Source organism: Pseudonaja textilis, chromosome 7 (assembly GCF_049901715.1).
Source record: "Pseudonaja textilis isolate UNSWEBS1 chromosome 7, rPseTex1.2, whole genome shotgun sequence".
Classification (NCBI taxonomy): Eukaryota; Metazoa; Chordata; class Lepidosauria; order Squamata; family Elapidae; genus Pseudonaja; species Pseudonaja textilis.
Genome location: NC_141996.1, coordinates 22233645 through 22253027, shown reverse-complemented (window position 1 = coordinate 22253027; position 19383 = coordinate 22233645). Strand labels below are relative to the sequence as shown.

The window sequence follows — 19383 nt, the reverse complement described above, 5'->3', positions numbered from 1 at the left end:
TAGAAAGTACTTCCGGAACCTGAACGTGGATCAGAATATTAATTTCAGCTGTATTTGATTGAATGATTAATTATACCATGCAATGTGACGCGATGGATTTCTACTCAGAAATAAATCGGCGTTGCAAAATTTAAACAGTAGCACACTTCTTTATGCCAATTTTGGATGTAATTTTGTATATCGCTACTTTTTACTCTTAGTTTTCATTATCTTATAGGTAAGCTTGAAAATGAAGCTATAGTAATATATTCTTAGTATTTGGACAACAGCAAGAAGGAACACTGAAGTTTTATGTTGCATTGCATAATTTTAAATTATGGTGTTGAATCAAATTGTATAGTTTGATTCTCAAACATGTAAGTTATTTATCTAGGCAAATATTTTACCTCTTAGCATAATATGCAAATGTAATGAACTGTTATACGTTTCATAAATAGCTTTAGGTTTTCCTTATTGGAAACAATGAGGCAATTCAGAGAAATAACTCCTAATAATTTTAAAAGAATTTGTAAAATGCATGCTTTACAATATATTTAATATGCTACTGACAAGTTTTAATTTGGGGAAGGATTTTTGCTTTCACTAGAGGAAAATATGTCAAATGCAGTTTCTTCACTGAAAGGAAATAATTAAATTCATCTTTTGTAATCTTTGGGTTGTATCTCCGTTTTAGGTGAAGAAGTAAAAAATCCCCAGAAAGCTATTCCAATAGGCATAGTGGCCTCACTTCTGATCTGCTTTGTTGCATATTTTGGGGTGTCGGCTGCTCTTACTCTCATGATGCCTTACTATCTGCTCGATAAAAATAGCCCACTGCCAGTTGCTTTTAAGTATGTGAAATGGGACGGAGCAAACTATGCGGTTGCCGTTGGGTCCCTATGTGCTCTCTCTACAAGGTAAGGGCTACAACTTTTTTTTTGCATACGTGCGGTAAGAGTGTACTCACCGATGAGTGTATTAATCTTTAAATAAAAATGTTCATAGTTGATTTAGGAGTTGGCTTTTTTTAACTTGACAGATTTTTAAGAGCCGTAGTGGCGCAGTGGTTAACATGCAGTACTGCAGACGAAACTCACTGCTCACTCTAGGAATTTGATTCTGAGCGGTTCAGTGTTGGCTCAGCCTGCCATCCTTCCGAAGTCGGTAAACTGAGGACCCAGATTGTTGGGGAAAATATGCTGACTCTATAAACCACTTAGAACTGTAAAGCACTCTGAAGCAGTATGTAAGTCTAAGTGCTATTGCTGTGCTCCACAGTTCAGGTTTGATATAGTTGGAAAGGTGGGTTATTTAGATGGTAACAGTTTACAATTTTCCCCTCATATTAGTTAAAGGTCTGTGATAAAGCTTGCAGAAGAGGTCATTGACTCTACCTCTAGTAAATCTAAAACCCTAGAGGAAGGGGAGTTAACTGCCAGTCACTGGAGACAAAGCCTTCCAATCTGCTGCTGATACATAGAATTTAAGATTTTCAGAGTTCCTAGTCCATGTCTCCAGAAACCATGCTGTGTAGGAATTCTGGAAATTTTTAATCACACATATGAGGTGGGGGGAGGGAAGACTGATAGGGTTAATTGTTCCATAATTGGAACAGTGTAATTGGACTTGATAGAAACTACCTGTGTCTCTTTTGTGGTAAAATTCTTTGGCTATATCCTCCCAGGAAACTTTCGTTATTCAGAGTCCTTACAGCAGTTATCACTAATTTGTCATTTTTAATGTGAAAAAAGAAGAAATAAATATAATCATTTATTTAAAGGAAATGTAATCAGATTTAGCTTTTAATCCAGCCTCACTCATTCCTTTATGTTGCCATATCTACTTTTAGGAATTTGAATCAGAGCTCTTATTCATAGGCCAGAAAAGATTCTAAACATTTAAAAAAAAAAAAACCATGCATATTCACTTCAGATATTGCATGCAATGCTATTGTTCAGGATTCATCGTTAAAATGAGTACAGAATTTTTTTTAAGCCCACTTTTATGTACAGGTATTTCTCAACTAGTAACCATTTATTAGTGATTGTTCAAAGTTATAACCGTGCTGACAAAAGTGACCTACAACTAAACCTCACACTTATAACTGTTGCAGTGGTCACATGATCAAAATTTGGGCATTTGGCAGTTGGCATGTATTCATAATGATTGCATGTCCCAGCATTATGTGATCCTCATTTATGACTTTCCCAGCTGGCTTACAACAAGCAAAGTTAATGGGGGAATCCAGATTCACTTAACAACAGTGATTCACTTAATGACCATGCCAATCCACTTAACAAGTGCAGTAAAACTGGGCATGACTCACTTAACAGCTGCTTTGCTTAGTATGGAAGTTCTTGTCCTAATTGTGGTGGTAAGTTGAGGATTACCTATCTCTCACTAATTATTTTGGGAATAAACCTTATTAAAAGGTTTTAAGAGAGCATTAAAACTAACATAAACTATTACAACATGGGAGAACCAAGGAAAAAAGTGCAGTGAGTAAATATAAAAAGAAATAGAAGTTTTCAGTTTCTTCCACAGCAAATATAAGTATCTGACTAATTTTTTAAAATCCCATTTTCATTGCAGTGAAGATCTGGGATTCACTGCTGCAAAAGAGCAACATTTTCCTATTATCTTTTATAATTACTCTCCCAATTTGGGGGAAAAGACACTCCTTTAAAAAATGAATTTCTTGCATTAGGGACAGCGTTGTTGGAATAGGTTAAACAATTTTTATTTCTGTACACAAGAAATAAATCAACATTAATGTCTCTTGTCCTTTTCTAGCCTGCTTGGATCCATGTTTCCAATGCCTCGGGTTATTTATGCGATGGCAGAAGATGGATTACTATTCAGATTTTTGTCTCGTATCAATGAGCGGACAAAAACCCCAATGTTAGCTACAATAACCTCAGGAGCTGTTGCAGGTAAAAAAAGATTCCTTAAGAATGACTCAAGTAATTCCTAGGTGTCCCCCATTACTCTATGTGTACAGGTGTGCAACTTGTAAACATGTGCATTTCATAACTCCATAAGGAGAACACTTTGCATCTATAAAGCAGTTTAAAACTAACATCACATATATTAAGATGCAAATATTTTTAAGGTTGCAAGACTTGCTCATTCAGAAGTAATATTGCTACTCTTACTCACGATGTTGCGTAAGTCACACACAACTTGATATACAGTTTGCCTTTTTTTGAACTCTGGTTTTCTTGCTTCTTTCTCATGAATTTTACATCATCTCCTGGGAAATAGAAGAGCTTGTTGGCCCAGAAGTATGGATAAGGATTAAATTGTCATGATTCATCAGGCTTGTAAATGAAATAAAAAATATCCTGCCACTTAATTTGTGTCTTCTCTCTCTCTCTCTGCCTGTGCCTCTCCCTCCTCTTCTCTGCACCATTAGCTGTCATGGCCTTTCTCTTAGACCTCAAGGATCTTGTAGACCTGATGTCTATTGGGACACTTCTAGCTTACTCCTTGGTGGCTGCCTGTGTCTTGGTACTAAGGTAAGAAACCATAGCATTGCTGACAAATTAGCCTCAAAGATAGCCCAAATTTGGTTTCTTGAAAGGTATTTAATTTTAGATTTCATTACCTACTAAGTTCAAAATGTGAATTGAACTCTTGCTCAACGGCAGCAGATCCTAGGCGACATTGGAAAGAATCTGATATGCTAGTCAGGGCAAATGATTCCCTACAGTGAAAATTGGTTTCAGGAGCATCATTCGTCAGCACTCCCAAGATCCCGTCTGCTTCATTATTGGTGCAGATGGCTTTGTGTCCCATCTGCTCTGCTGCCTTTGGGACAGATCGTCTTGCCCTTTCCATGGAAATGCAAAACAGATGTTTGGGCTTTTATCTTTGTTTATTTTGGCAAACTGCTTCGCATAAGATTTTCCCTGCAATACTGTTTTCCCCTTCCGCTTTCATTTTCAAGAGTTAGGAATTTTTGCAGCTTCATTTACTAAAGTAGACAAGCAGTTGGATAGTATGAGAAAGGACCTTATGTTTATATGAAGATGAAAAGCTCAATATTAAGTGTAGAGAGTTTGCTCTTCCATTACATAAAAACAACAGCAGAATTAAGTAGACAAACAGCAATGGATCCCGTTCACCTGCTGTTCACCTGTTTAAAATAGCAGTTGATCCAGGAGGTATGGTGGTACAGTGGCTTAAGGATGCTGGATTTGCCAACCAAAAATGGTCAGCACGCCACCAGTTCAAGCCCTGTAGCACCGCAGGACAGTGTGAGCTCCCATCACTCACCTCTAACTCCTGCCCTGCCCACCCAGCAGTTCGAAAGCACTATTGCGAATAGATAAATGGGTACCTTTCTGGTGGGAAAGGCTAGCTGCAAAAAAGAAAGCGAGTCAGCACTGGACCTGCCCAGACACGAGGCAGGATCGACTGAGGAGCCCCACAATTTGTCATCAACCCAAATACCACTAGCCAGATGGTGCAAGCTACTTAATTCGTGGTGCACCATGAATAAGTGTGCAAGCACAAAACGGAACCCACTAGCAATTAACCTGTTAGAACTACTCTGTAAAGTGTAGATCTCCCTGACATGCATGTCAGATGAAATAAATAAATAAATAAGCAGTTGATCCTCAATTTTTTAAATCATGGAAGTTACTTGAGCCTCTATTTTTTCTCTGTGATTTTTGTTGTTCCCTTGATAGTTGAACATTAAGTGCAAACTGCAGATTGCAATAAAACATAACACATTCTTTTCAAGAGTATTTTTATCCTTGAGCATAAATATAGTAGTATATAATACCTCAGTAACATCCTAATCAAGATATCAGACTCAGATTAGCTAAAGAAGACAGCAGTTTTAGCCTTATTCCTGGAAATACAGTTTTGAGACTGGTGGGGCATTTACCAGAGCAATAAAGCTCCAAGAAGAACATAACATCTTCAATCTTAACATTTCTGTCTATAGTTAGCCTTGGTAGCTCTGTAATTTGCATTTCATTTTATGGATTTCATAGGAGTACGTGAAATAAAACCTAATACTTGTAGTTTCAGTTGATTTTATTCCACTATTCTACTCGTGATATGTTCTTCTAATACTCAAATAAAACCTTCCAATGGCACCTTTATAATTTCCAGTACTATTCTGCTAATGTGTATGTTATGTTTGTTTGTTTTCCTTATAGATACCAACCTGAGCAACCTAACTTGGCGTATCAAATGGCTAGTACTACAGAGGAGACAGACACAAATGAGTCTGTAAGCACAAGTGAATCTCAAACTGCTTTTCTGCCGGAAGAGGGAGAGAAATTATCCTTAAAAGTTATCCTCCTCCCCCAAAATACAGTCCCTTCCAAACTTTCAGGGTTTATAGTGAATGTCTCTACTTGTGTCATAGGTAAGCAGCTGATTCCAAAAAACAGTATTATTCTCAATCATTGTGTCTTTGACTGGAGTTTTGCCTCTGAAAAGTTGGCTAGTGAGTTTGCTGACGAACTGAAAATGTCCTCCTTGCAGTTTGTGTTTTGATTTAGCTGCCTTTAGAATAAAACCATAGTAGAACACGATAATGATGAGAAAACCCCTGAAAAAAAACAGGCAGCGAATTGGCAAGTGAAAAGTTGAAGGAAGTCCATCAAAGAAGCATAGAATACATAACAATCCCAATTCAAGCAGTCCCCACTTAACAGCTCTAATTGGGAGTGGAATTTTCGTGGCTCGGCAAAATGGTTGCTAGGTGAAACATACGCCTGTACCACTTAGTGATGGCAATTCCATTAGTAGCCCCAGTTGTGGTTGTTAAGTCAGGGCCACCCTGTCCTTGAGTAAGGATTCATGCTTCTGCTGTCCTGTACCTTCAGGTACAGGTACCTCCTGTACCACTTCACCTGCCTTGTCAGCATTGGGAGAAAGAAGGCAAAGGTTGGGAAGGAGGTGGTGGGGGTAGGGAGCAGAGTGTTGATCAGCCCAAAGGGCAGAGATTGGGAGGGGGGGGATAGGTGGGTGAGGGGAATTGAAGCCCAGCCTGTGGTTGTAAATGAGAGTGGGCTGCCAAGCATCCAGTTTTTAATCACGTGACTAGGGGAAGGTGTTTCAATAGCCGTTCTTTTCAGAAGCAAACCGTATTTGTTCAGTGCCCTCATAACTTCAAAGAGGTTGCTGAACAAATGGTTGTCAAGCAAGAATTACCTGTCGCTGAGATTTTTGCCACAGGGGTCCCCAACCCTTGGGCCACGGCCCTCTAGTGGGCCGTGGCTGGCTCAGAATTGAACTAGGGAGCTGCTGGCCAGTGCACACGTGTGCGCCTAGATCGACTCACACAAGCTATGGGGCAACATGAACACAGCTCTAGTCACATGAGTGGTGGGCTGGCACATGCACACATACACATATGCCAGCCCACCATTTGCATGGGTCATCTCCCCCACCCCACCCCCCAGGCTCCCAAGCCATAAAGGTTGAGAATCGCTGCTCTACAGGATTCAGTGAGCAAAAGAGTCATTCAGAAAAATGGATGTTGGAAGCTGTGGATCCTGGGCTGTCTATCCACTTATGTCACAGATCGTATTATTCTTCACTTAGCTAACTACAGCTGTTTTTTGTATTCCTCCCCACCATGTTTAACAATGCATCCAACATCTGAATGTTTCTTGTTCTCAGGTTTTCTTATTGTCAGCTTCTGTAGCTTGGCTGTCCTCGCCAAGGAGGTTCTGATCAGTGGAGCACCGTGGGCCATCAGCATGCTTGTTGTCATCTTCCTCATCTGCTTTGTTTTCATGGTCATCATTTGGAGGCAACCTGAAAGCAAAACCAAACTCTCATTTAAGGCAAGTGATGTGTAAAGCATACATGCATAAAAGAAGAACTGGAGCCCTTGCTGGCTTTCTGATCGGAAAGAGAGATTAGTGGAGATCAACCTGCTTTTGCCAAAAAAACAGCAGTGAGGGGAGATAGCAAAAGGCACTTTCCCACGCAGATTGAACATATGACCTTCAGCATTCTGGATGCTATTTTTGTAGGAAGGGTTCTCGTCTGTACTATTTGAATGTACTGGGAGATAATTGGTGGCACGCAAGGCTACTGGTATTCCTAATAGAATCTCCCTAATAAATCAACTCATTACATTATGGGGTGGTTGCTATAAATGAAGTCTTAAGTCTTTTCACAGAACGAGTAAGTGAGTGAGTGAGTAAATATATAAATACATAAAATAGAGGAAGGAAGACATGCCAATTGTTAAGGTTGGGCAAGCAGTTGGTTGGGCAAGCAGCAGGGGTTTCAGATGTTGCAACTTTCGGCCTTCAGTATGAAAATCTGAGAACTAGGTTTGCTGGGAGTTGTAGTTATGCAATAACTTGTGGGTGCACATTCCCCACCTGGCATAGTAGAAATTGTGTGCATCCCCAAATGTTTACATTGTATGCACAAACTTAAGTTAAAAAGGGGGGTTGAATTTAGCATGCCTATATGATATGCAAGCCTTAATTATGTATTATAACGCCTGAATTGGAACAGAGGCATTATATAGTTCTGTTTCTGTGTATCAACTCATTCTAATAAATTGAGAGTTGTGAATATAAATTAAGGTAGCTCTCATTTAGTGACCACAATTGGGACTGACAGCTGTCATTAAGGGAACTGATTGCTAAGTGGGAAATCATGTGAGCGTGACTGTGCTTTTATTTTCCTCACTCCCCCACTCTTTCAAATACTCATTCCAATCCTGGGATAATTAGCAAGAAAGGAATTAGTGTTTGTATTTACATTCTTTGGAGAGAAAGGGATTACAAGAGTGTAAGCAGGCTTACAATGGTGAATACAGTACACATTGAAAGGAATGTGGTAGGACCAGCTTCTGTAGAATTATTACTACAACATAAATATCAGAAAATGTACACACAACAGGATAACATCCAGTAACAATATTTAAAGTTGACTTTAACATGGAAACTCTTTATCATATAACCCTAATAGATTTTCAATCCTAACAAAATATGCTTTCATGCTAAATCTCCTGAGGAAGATCCTTACTCACTTCATTGTATGATAACAAAGGAAAGTTTCTGTTGTTTTCATACAATTTGTCTAAGTACCTTCCTGTTTGCCACATTGAACCACTGTCAAGAATGTCCCCTAAAACACCATCTCTGAAATGTGATTATAGTGTGTAGAATAGAAAGGATTTAATTCTTTAAAAAACATGTGTCTAAAATGTTGCAGTGACAAAACTTGTGTGTCTATACAAATCTACACTTGGATAATTGCATCTCCAATGTTTATTTGACTCTATAATTTTAAACACCTAAATCAGGGCTGTTAAACTCGCAGCCCGTGGGCCAGATGCATCATGCACTGGCCACACCCATGCCTGGTTTTGCAAAGGGGGAAAAAAGTTGCAATACATTACGTGAAGCCGTCGTGACAACGCGTGTTTGACACTCCTGACCTAGATGAAAGCCAGTAAGCATGACATCTTTTAAAATGTATTGTCAATAATCATTCCAGAGAATCCTTGAGAGCTATACTCAGAAGAACCTGCAAGAATTTGTGGCCTTTTATACATTCACAATATTATGTGCTTGCTAATATTGATGTGAGAAAACAATTCCTTACAAATAGAATCAAATTATTGATCTCAGGGGAAGGTAGATACGCGAACTGGTGTATCCCATACTCCTTAATGTAATCCAAGAAGCACAATTTTGCCTTTGTTTTACAGGTCCCCTTTCTCCCTGTCCTGCCAATCCTGAGCATCTTTGTCAATGTTTATCTCATGATGCAGCTGGATTGCGGCACCTGGATAAGATTTGCCATCTGGATGGTCATAGGTAAATTTCAACTATGTGATATGATGACATTCTCTTCATTCAGATAGGCAGATTAGTGAATATGAGACAGTTTTGAAGGTTGAAGAGGAGTTCAGATTCTTTACTCTTGTGGTCAGAAGCCATAAAATGACAATTGAGTTATCTTTAATATAGTATGAGAGTTGCGGGCATTGAAAAAAACATTAAAACCAAACATTTTAATAAGCGTATCAACCCAGGCAGCTGTTATGAAACTGTTGACAGTGTTTTAGGTTTTGTGTAAAACAAAACAAACACAGGTTCACACACATTAAGAGTTGGGAGTAGCCTTTAATTATTTTGATTAAATCTTTTAAAAAATCTCCAGGAATAGGCCCATGCGGGGTATGTTACGACAATTAAGCTCATAAATTTTGAAAACAGGTGAGAAACGTGGCAAGAACTGATCTATGCAGAATTAAAACAGAGTTCCCTATTTTTGGGTAGAAAGCACTCTGCAGAATATCTGACTTGTTTCTCAACTCAGAGATAGACTACTCACTGGAAAAATGTGTCAGTTCCCTTCAGCCGTACCGCACTGCACTTTAGAAGTATATATTCCTTGGACGTTCCACAAGAGCATAATCTCATGTTGTATTGTATTCCTTACAACAGAAACTGATATCCTGCGTGCTGCCTCACGTGTTACCTAATGCTACTCCACTTTTCACTTTTCCCCAGGCCTGGTGATATATTTTGGCTACGGCATATGGCACAGCGTAGAGGCATCTTATTCAGCATCAACAGATCAAGAAAGAAGTATGGATAACAATATGGATACTTGTAAATGACAGCCTTCTTGCTCAGGAGGTTATTGAGATCACTACTACTACACAGCCGGATACTTTTCTCTCCCAAATTCTGAATATTTTTTTTTTTTTTGGTAGAATATCAGGCAGGCTCTCATGTCCCCTTTTAACATGAGGATGCAGCTGGGAGAGATCACAAGGAAAAAAATACTTAGCCTCTGATGTACTCCCAACAACACTGTTACTTCTTGACAACAGCTATTTCTCTTCTTGACTCTTCGAATAGAAATTGCCTTTCAGGGTGCCAGTTTACTTCCAATGTTACTGTGAGAATAAGATTCTCTAGCTTGCGAATTAATTCCTGGCTACTGGAATGGAGCACACTGTATACTGTTTCTCCAAAATCACCTATATTGCAGCACCAGAACTAAACTAAAGCAAACCCAAACCAAACCATACATACACTCTCATTACATGTTTATAAACTGTACCCACTTCCCAAGACTGGAATGAAAAAAAAAGGAGTGGTGCTATTTAAGCATTGTGCTTTACATATTTAAAGAGGAGTGATGCCTGAGTTTTAGCATCCAATGTTACAACAATCTCCTTTAGCAAAGGTGGACAAACCAGGCTTCCTGCAGCCCTCGGAGGCTTCTGTGCAACCTGCTAGCTGAATTCCTCTCCTGTGCTTCAAACAGCTGTGTAGATATGAAGCAGAGTCTGTTGCTTATGATAGAACTGCTGTGTAGAAAGTATGACTTTCAGCTTTGCAGATTTGCCAAATCAAGGGCAATTGCTTGCTTGGGATGCTGTTCACATTTCAGCTCAGACAGTCCTGGTCAAAGGCAGCCTTGCCCATGCTTGTATTTCAACACAATATTGTGCAGTAACTCATTGATACGCCCTGTGGCTGAGAAAAGGCAACAGTTTCCTGTAATAAAGATGGAATTAATAAAGGAAAATATTTGTAGCTCAGGGTTGACACGAGGGGTCCTTGGTAGTCTTTGACCTTGCTTGTTTTCTTTCATTACCCAAACTAGGTAACATTACTAATGCTAATCTAGTCTATGTTACTTACTTTGGGCAATGAAACTTCCTCAAGGAAACAAGCTCAGAGAGCACCAAGGACCCCTCTAAGATGAAATTGAACACAGGGTTCTTGGGTCAAACTCCAGCATGGTCTTTACTGTTATGTTTGAAATAATATATTTAAAGTTAATATTTTATTGAAGGAGGGTTGTGACAAATGCAGCTTTTCTGGTACAGAGTAGGAGCCACCCTTATATTTTGCCTGGAGAATATTTGGGACTATAGAATATAAGTTTCTCCTCTTATCCTGTTAGCGCTGATGTTTCCAAGTAGGCCACCGGGTTTAAAATTCAAATTTGGATTATTTCATCTGTTAGGCATGGATGGGACAGGGGAGACCATAAAAGTATCTATCAAAGGGAGAATCACCTTCTTCTAAAAATGTGGTTTTTCCAAAGCGAGGGTAAAAGTCTATACACCCATCAAATAATATTGATGCTTACTGTTTTGATATTCTAGTAAATAGTGTAGATTGTTGTACTTTTTTCTTTTACACTGTTAATCTCAGAGGCTTGAATTTATTATTACTTGTTCGTGGTATTTATGTCTAGCTCCTTGATGTGTTGTATTTGAGCAAGCTATATGGAAAAGAATAGCACTTAGAAGAAAGGGAAATCATTTTGCTTCTTTTTGTGTGAGGAAATTTAGAAGGAGGGTTATTTATTTATGGCACTCCCTATGTTTTGTCCAAGTTGTATCCTAGTGATAAAGTTATTAGATATGATTTTTGACTCAAGTTTCATCACCTTGGTGATTTCTGAGAATTTTAGTGGTGACATCTACCTGTCCAGAAGGTTAGACAGCTTCTGCAGACAGTGTTTACCCAGATGGACCAATAACTTGATACAAAGCAGTTTATTGTATTTGATACTTCCGCAACTTCCTTTTGCCATCACAAAAGTCTGTGAAGGCTACAATTATAATGATGAGGGTGTTCATTTTAAAGGGCTTCAGCGTTGATCAGTTGAGAAATGCACAACTTAGTTTGAATCAACTAGACCTTCCCTAAGTAAACTGGCCAAGCTGCTCAAGGTGATTTGGGAAGCTCTCAGGGCTGGCTAGAAAATGTTCCTTTCATATGAAAATGTATATGTGACTTGAAAATATCTAAAACTTTGTTTTTGGGTTTTTCTGGATGGAATCCCACCAGGTCACATGAATCCTTGTTTTAGAGTCTGTGAGGAGTGAGATGGAGCTTGCTTTGAACTCTTTATTCTTTGTTGAATCAACCTTTGTGGATTGTTTCATTCATGACAAAAGTCCTTTGCATAAATCTCTTCTGTATGGTCACATTTCATATCATCCATGCTAATTTTAATCTTTTACTTATTATTAAAATACACCCTATTACATGGACGTCCAGCTTTTTGGCTTGCCAGGGCCGCATCGAGTGAAGATGATTTGCCTTGGGCTGCATATAAAATATATAACATAGTTAGAATATACAAATCCCATAATAATGTTAAAAGTTTAGGATCTTGTGGGGTCACATTGCTAGCTGCCCAGGGCCACATACAGGCTGCCGGCCCAGGTTGAACATGCCTGCCCTAATACATCATTGTCTTTGAAAATGGCCTAGAAGGATGCTGTCAGATTTTCTATAAAAGACAAATTACTCAGTCATTAAAATTCAATTTGAGAAGGGTCCCTAGATAATTTTTGGAACTGACTTATTTCCCCTGCACTTTTGTTCTTCTTAAGTAGATAAATCCATACTGTGTGTGTGGGCAGTTGATGAAACTGAAAGCAGCCCGAAGAATGTGATTTTCAATTTGGCAATTGCATTTCCAAAGGACAGTAAATCCATACATTATGATTTAGTATGGTTGAATTGCAGTGTTTAGTCCAATTCATTTTTAAACTTATAGGTAGACCTTGACTTAATGACCACAATTGGGACTTAAATGTGATCATTTAAAAAGTCAGCATGTGACCAGATCTGATTTTATAACCATTTTTACCTGGTTATTAAATGAGTTATGCAGTTATTAAGCAAATTTGTCTTCTGTTGATTTCATTTTGTCGGAAGCTGGTTGGGAAGGTTGAAAATTGTGATCATGTGACCACAGAATGCTGCAACTGTCTTCAGTCGTGATCACATGACTGGGCAACAGTTGTAACTTCAAGGACAAGTCATAAATTACCTTTTTCAGTGCCATGAATTTGAACAGTCATTAAATGAATGGTTGCAAGTTAAGGGCTACCTGTACTAGGGAAAATAGTATTAGAAAAAGCCTTAAACACTGGGCATCGTGTTTGGTTCTGTATGGTAGATACATGCATGCAGTAAAAAGATGTTCCTTTTCAGATGTGGCATTTAAGGAAATGATTTTGGAAGGAAATCCTGTCACATGCAAAGGAACCTTTAAAAAAGTTTTTCACACACACATCACTAGTGGAAAAGATCACAGATTAACAATCATAGTTCTCAAGTCTCATCTTCAACTGTCATAATTTTGGAAGCTGAAGTCCACTACATCCAAATGACATCAGGCTGAGAGACGTTGTTCTAAGTAAGGTTGATACCATATCCAAGACTTGAATGGGTTTTGCTTTTCCTCTCACTTGAGATTCAACAACAGGAGATGTTAGGCCTGGGAAAAAGTTTTCTTGGAGAAAGACTTGCCGAGAACTTCTTGTGGGATATTCTCATTATGACTAGCTGCTTTTTTCTCCATGGAGATGTTTATAGTTCCTGGTGGTATTCAGAGACTAAGGCAGGGAGCAGGGAGCAACTCTGGACCAGTAAATATAAAACCCCCAAACAGGGAGCCCTTTGGCTTCTAGTATTGAAACCTCAATGGAGAAACATGCAAAAGATTGAGGTCTAATGGTGAAAACCTAAAAGCTACTGCTGTAAGTTTGCTAGAGTGAAGAATAAGACTACCATTTATTTGAGCTCATCTTTGTAATTATATGAATAACTATTATTATTTTAATATTAGGATTGTTTTGTATAGCTGCTGGACACTTTGTATAAAATCCTATTCTATAGTGTTTCTCAAAACACGGCTTCCTCAAAGAAAATGTGCAGTTTTTCTTAGTAAAGGAAGGGTTTATCAATAATTGTGGTTTTGAATCTAAAGAAGTCGCTAGTACTTTCAGGAATTGCTTACTTTAAAATCTTACTAAGTTTTTATTAGCCTAAAGCCAAATTTGCAAACTCGGTGTGTGCAGAAGTTTTTTTAAAAAAGTGACTTTCGATAACTTGATATTCTTCACATGTATTTGAATTACATGTTTCAAAACTGCAGGGGTGGGATTCTACCGGTTCTGATCACTTCTGTAGAACCGGTTGCTATGAAAAGTAGCAAACAGAGAGCATACATAGAACCAGTTCTATTTCTGCTGCTGTTTTGGCCCATCCGCCCACCGGGGCTCTTACCTGACTTTTATTTCCTGTGTTTTCAACCGCAGCTGCTTTGCACGGCACAGCTGTGGTTGAAAAAGCAGGAAAAAAGTGCTTTTTCAACCGCTGCACACTTGCAGCGCTGTTCAGCTCTCCGGGCGTCTCAGCAGGTTGTAAATTGCACTGGTGTGACTCGGACGATGCAGAGCGACAGAAATGGTAGTTATACCGGTCGGATCCCATCCCTGCAAAACTGGCATAATATTCAGCAATTTTTAATTCTCCATACCTGGAGGATATCTAATTGGGAATTAAGTGTTGCTTCCTTAATGCATGGAGTGAGGGGAGAAACAAAGTTGACCTACTTGATCAAACCATTACCATAAAAGTCAGTTTTTGTAAGTCAGGTTTATGCAAATTAATCCCCAAATTAATTCCAGTTACAACTCCAGCTTTTCAAGAGCAACACATTTCTTGCTCCTGAGTTCCTTCCAAGACCAATGGCAATTATCAGTAATCTGGTAGTACCCTTTTCAATTAACACATTTTGTTACAAGGTAGAAGCTTTCAAACGTGTTAGAAAAAGTGCTGCCAGACCTTTTTTTTTTTTCTTTTGCTGCTATAGACTCACGTGGCTATTCTCATACAATGCCATTTATATAAATACTCTGTTTTTGTGCATTTGAAAGCCTTGTATTGTGAACTAAAATGCAATCTATTTTGTTAATATTTTCAATTGTTAAAATGTTAAAATTGTCTTCAAAATATTTTATTTAAATGTTTATATTTTGTACATTTTTCTGCCCTTTATGTTTGATTGCCGCTTTTTCATCTCCATATCTACTTTTACTCAGTGTGTTGATAAATGAGAGATGTCTCACCAGTGTTCAGCAAGCAGTAAAAAATTTAACCTAGTCAGTAAAAACTTGCAACAACAATTTTCAGGTTTCTATTTTGATGTTCATCAATTCTGTTAATCCTCATCTATTTAATGGAATCATGCTACAAACACTGGATCATAGAATATTCTCATAAAAGGTGAGGATTTTTAATTCCTTTTCTTTAAGCCATTTTTAAAAAAAGAAATACTTTATTAAATATGTTTTTATTGGTTAGTGAATAGATAGTTATCAACAGGAGGAAGCCAACTGCAAGTGGCTTACCTTAAATGTAGAATCAATATACTTTCAAGGGTGATTAAGTAGAAGGCATATTCACACATAAGCATTAACAGAATCTGTATTATCACTCACTTCAGTAGGACCAGTTTCCATATTACCTTCATTGTTTTAACTGTACTGCAGGCTGGTTGAACATCCCTTATATGCCACAGCTTGAATGCATATGTGAAACTTTGTAAACCCATTATTTTATTGGGAGTAGAGGAGAGAAAAGATTATGTGTCTGACTTCCCTGTTAAACAGCTCATCATCACTTTTTGTCACTTTCTGATCCTTCACATGTATCTGCTCGCATACATATACAGAGCCTGTACAGTGTGAACAAGTGGTTGTGGAAGGAACTGTTTGTTCTCTGTGTCCACATGTACTAGATTTCTAATAAGGGATGTGTGTATTAAAGCCTGCTTTCCTGGATGAATGCCATATTTGGCAAGGTGAAAGTGCTTTGTATATATGATGATGCTGTCTCATTTAATTGCTGATTGCAATCTTGTTGCCTTTCAGTGTGTATCTCTTATTTTACTATGTGGTGTATTTACAGGGTAACAAAATGAAACAATCTTATTTAAGTTGTACAAAAGGAGTTTTCAACCTATGTGACGGACCTCTTCTGCATTTACCAAAATTCAAACGTGTTGTACAGATGCTACGTTTGGGTTCTAAATTTGAATTCTAAGTTTGAATTCTAAATTCATGCATGTAGCTTGGATTGTTGTAGAGTTAAATATGCATGTGGTAGAGGATTTTTTTTTTCCAGAGAGGAAGGGACCATAGTAAAGTTCCATTGATGTTTATCTTCACTGTAATTAGAACTTTTTAGTTGGTTGACACTAAAAACACCCTCTTAAGAAAGAATGTTGAATGCACTATGGAAATCAGTAAGCTTTGCTTCTGAGAAATTGTACATAGGATAGTGCTGCACATTTAAATTTTGTATACTACTGAAATTATATCATTGGTGCCTTCTTGTGATACCGAAGGAAGTGTGAGAGCTTTAGAAAAACTTAACATGGAAATATAATGAGTAGGCTTCCCCCCTCCTCCCCCCAACCTCTTATTGCAGTGTTCCACAGTCTGCTGCCCATTATATATATTGGACTACATAATACGGCCTGTGGGCGCCAGGTTGAGGAAGATGTTTTAACTCTGATAATAAATTCATGGTAGATAGTTCCTCGTTGCAAAAATGGTTAACATTTGGTAATACATTTGTGCAAGGCGTTTGTGGGAGGTGATTTGCCGACAACCTTTCTTTAAAGTATTAACACAGCCATAGCCTCCATAAGGTTTGTGTGAGTGTTTTGAAGGCTCATCTGCATTCATGTGTAGAGATGACACAGAGGAACCATCTGAAAGCTGTGAATTTATATCCATGTGCAGATAACCAGCTGGTAGCCTTGAAGAGGGCTCTGTCTCTCTCTCTCTCCCCACACCCCCAGTAGTAATGTACTTTGTAAATTACCTCTTCCAAATGTTTCACACAATTCTGATTGTTACAGAGACTCACGATAAGGAATAATTACATCCTGAAAGCTCATTTCTGAAGCAGAGGCCAAACCTTATGAAAACCGTGCCTGTTTTTTTTTTTTTTTTCTAAATTCAAACCTAGAAATCCTCAGGGTATATTTTCTCATTCTTCTTGGCGCATATCCTAAAAAAAAAAAATCCTGTCAACTTTATTAAGTTTCTAGATGGTGAGGGATCTTAACCAGATCACACTTACGCTTTGTTTTGCAAATGCTGGAAGGGTGGTGAGTGATAAAATGACTGGGTTCCTCTCTTTCTGTTGTGCCTTTCAATGTACCTCTGCTCCCAGGGGTACAAAGAATCAGTGTGGCACTCTTTGGAGTTGTATGTTACAATCGGTCGGAGAATATGGTGGTTTCTTTGGGAATACCCACCTTTTGATAACCAAGAAGCCATGAAATAATTTGTCCATATTTTTACTGAGTAAAATGTATATAAGTTTTTCTTCTATTTTTCTAATGATTTCCTCAGAATATATAATGGGTTCAAGATATAGTTACTTAAACCTTGATCCTGTCAGATGCTTCTGCCTCTTCACTGGAGCTTCTGGGTTTGTTCGGATTTTGGCTTCTCCCTTCAAATACAAAGCTTTGTTTTTTATTTTATATGTGAAACTTCATTTTAGAGCAAGGCCTCTGCTTCAATAACAAACCTCTGTTGAGGAATGCTGTAAATGTCTCCCTTTGGAGAGTGAGGTGTTTTTTTTTTTAAACTTTAGAGATCAATTTGTAAATAGGTGAACAATATTAATTTGTACTTTAAAATTTAAATAAATTATGTTAATTTTATCTTGCCTGTTTTAATAAATGTTTCTTTTTAAACAAATAAGTTGCGTGTAATTGCTGTTCTGTGTAGGAATCCAACTTCTGGATTTTGCCTTTTTGTTTTCAATTTCTTAGTAATCCTAAATAGCTCTCCTGCTTAAGACTGCTGTAGTCTTAATTTTTAGACCATTTAATTATATAAGTTTCTTAGCATGGGATGTGCCCTCTACCTCATTTTTCTATTCCTCCCCCTACTCCCCAATTTGCTTTTGTGGAGAAAGACAGACTACATTTCAAATGTTACCTCCAACAGATTTATCTAGAGAAAGTAAGTGGTTCTCCTGCAGCAACTCAGAGAAGATAGGAAGATGAGGAGAGAATGGGTGCCAGAGAATAGCGCTCCTTACCATTTGCTTTTGCCCCAACTAAAGAAAAAAATTACACACCTCCCTAGGAAAGAGGGACTTCCTCCATTGAATTTAATGTACAATGTCATGACCTTCGGAACACAATGTCAAAATCCCAAAATAGCCGTGGTCAATGATAAAAGCACTGTAAAATGTAGAACACCATTGAGGTAATGCAGCAAATGTCAATGTCAAATGTGAAAGAAGAAAGAAAATACATATGCATCACCCTTGTTGGCAACCGTTGCATAGCATATTGCAAAATTAGCATAATTTTAGTTGCATTTGTAACCTGCATTATATTAAACTACAAAGCAAATACATAGCATTTCTGATCCGTGAGGAATGAAGAAGTACTGGGAAGGGCATTGCAGACTAAATATTTCTCCTTAGGCCAGTTTATGATATATATTGATTTTATACATAGGGCTCTCATGTGCTAATGTCTTCGAAAAGACAGCAAGCATGTGAGTTTTCAATCCAGTTAGCTTTAATAAAAAAAATAAAAGTTGCGGTGCTGAAATCGCCTTAGGGTTTCCATTATTCACTAACATTTAGATGATGGATTTTTATAAAGTAAATGCACCATTTTGGTTGATGTGAAGCTATAGAAAGAAATGCAGAAGGACACCATAGCATAATGCTGGAGCATGTTATTTATTACCATGAATATATTACACACACTTTACACAGGAACTGAAATAATACAAACTTTTTCTTCTAATTCAAAGAGCCATCTATTATTATCAGACCATAAACCCCTGCAACAATGGTGGGGTGGTGGGTGGGCAGGAGACACTTTACATGAAGGTCTACCATATGTCCATGGGACATAAGTGCAATTAGTGCAGACCCTAAAATACCTGATTTGGGTTCTTTAATCCAAAATATATCTTTGGGTTCATTTCTGGCTGATTTATTGATGATAAACATGACTTATAGCTATCTCTCCAAAGCTCTTTCTAAGGTCATCATTTCACTCTACTTTTCTACCTGCTTATTTCCTTCATGAATTACTTTGAAGAACCTTTAGGCAACCTACGGAAGATTTTTCTGGGATTATTTGGTGGCCAGAATGAATTTTGATGACTTCCAGGAAAGACAAATACTGGATACAGGGAAACACAACTCATAATTTTTGTAACTGCCACATCTTGCTTGAAGCTCAGAGATATGTACTGTAGTACTGCTTTGCCACACTTGTCACTAAAAGAAGGATTACAGTGGAAATGAGAGTGCCTTCTTGGTTTTGAGGTAAGACAGAACAGGTTGGTAAAAAGAATGGCAAGTGTGTTATGCTTCCAGCATTGCATTGCTCCCTAAACTATCTGTTGGCAAGTCATGTCAAAGGCCATTTGTTATGCACTTTTCAGGGCAACTGTTTTACTCTAATGTGTTAAATGTAGTAGGAGGGTATGAGCACACAGTTGGTTGTTCCTGACCAATTTCTACTTGAATCTTCAAATAGTATATTTACCAAACCTACAAGTTTTTAATTTTGAAA

General features: G+C 38.0%; 1 protein-coding gene across 1 annotated transcript in view; it reads left to right on the top strand.

Annotated features, from left to right (window-relative positions):
- Window positions 1–17533, top strand: part of SLC7A1 (solute carrier family 7 member 1) — a 44048-nt gene extending 26515 nt beyond the window's left edge. The window contains exons 6-12 of the mRNA XM_087937218.1: window positions 674–896; window positions 2773–2912; window positions 3395–3497; window positions 5154–5365; window positions 6628–6794; window positions 8687–8795; window positions 9495–17533. Of these exons, the coding sequence (XP_087793344.1) occupies window positions 674–896; window positions 2773–2912; window positions 3395–3497; window positions 5154–5365; window positions 6628–6794; window positions 8687–8795; window positions 9495–9604 (1064 nt within the window). The 3' untranslated portion in view covers window positions 9605–17533. The remainder of the gene's footprint in view (window positions 1–673; window positions 897–2772; window positions 2913–3394; window positions 3498–5153; window positions 5366–6627; window positions 6795–8686; window positions 8796–9494) is intronic.
- The last annotated feature ends 1850 nt before the right edge of the window (window positions 17534–19383 follow it).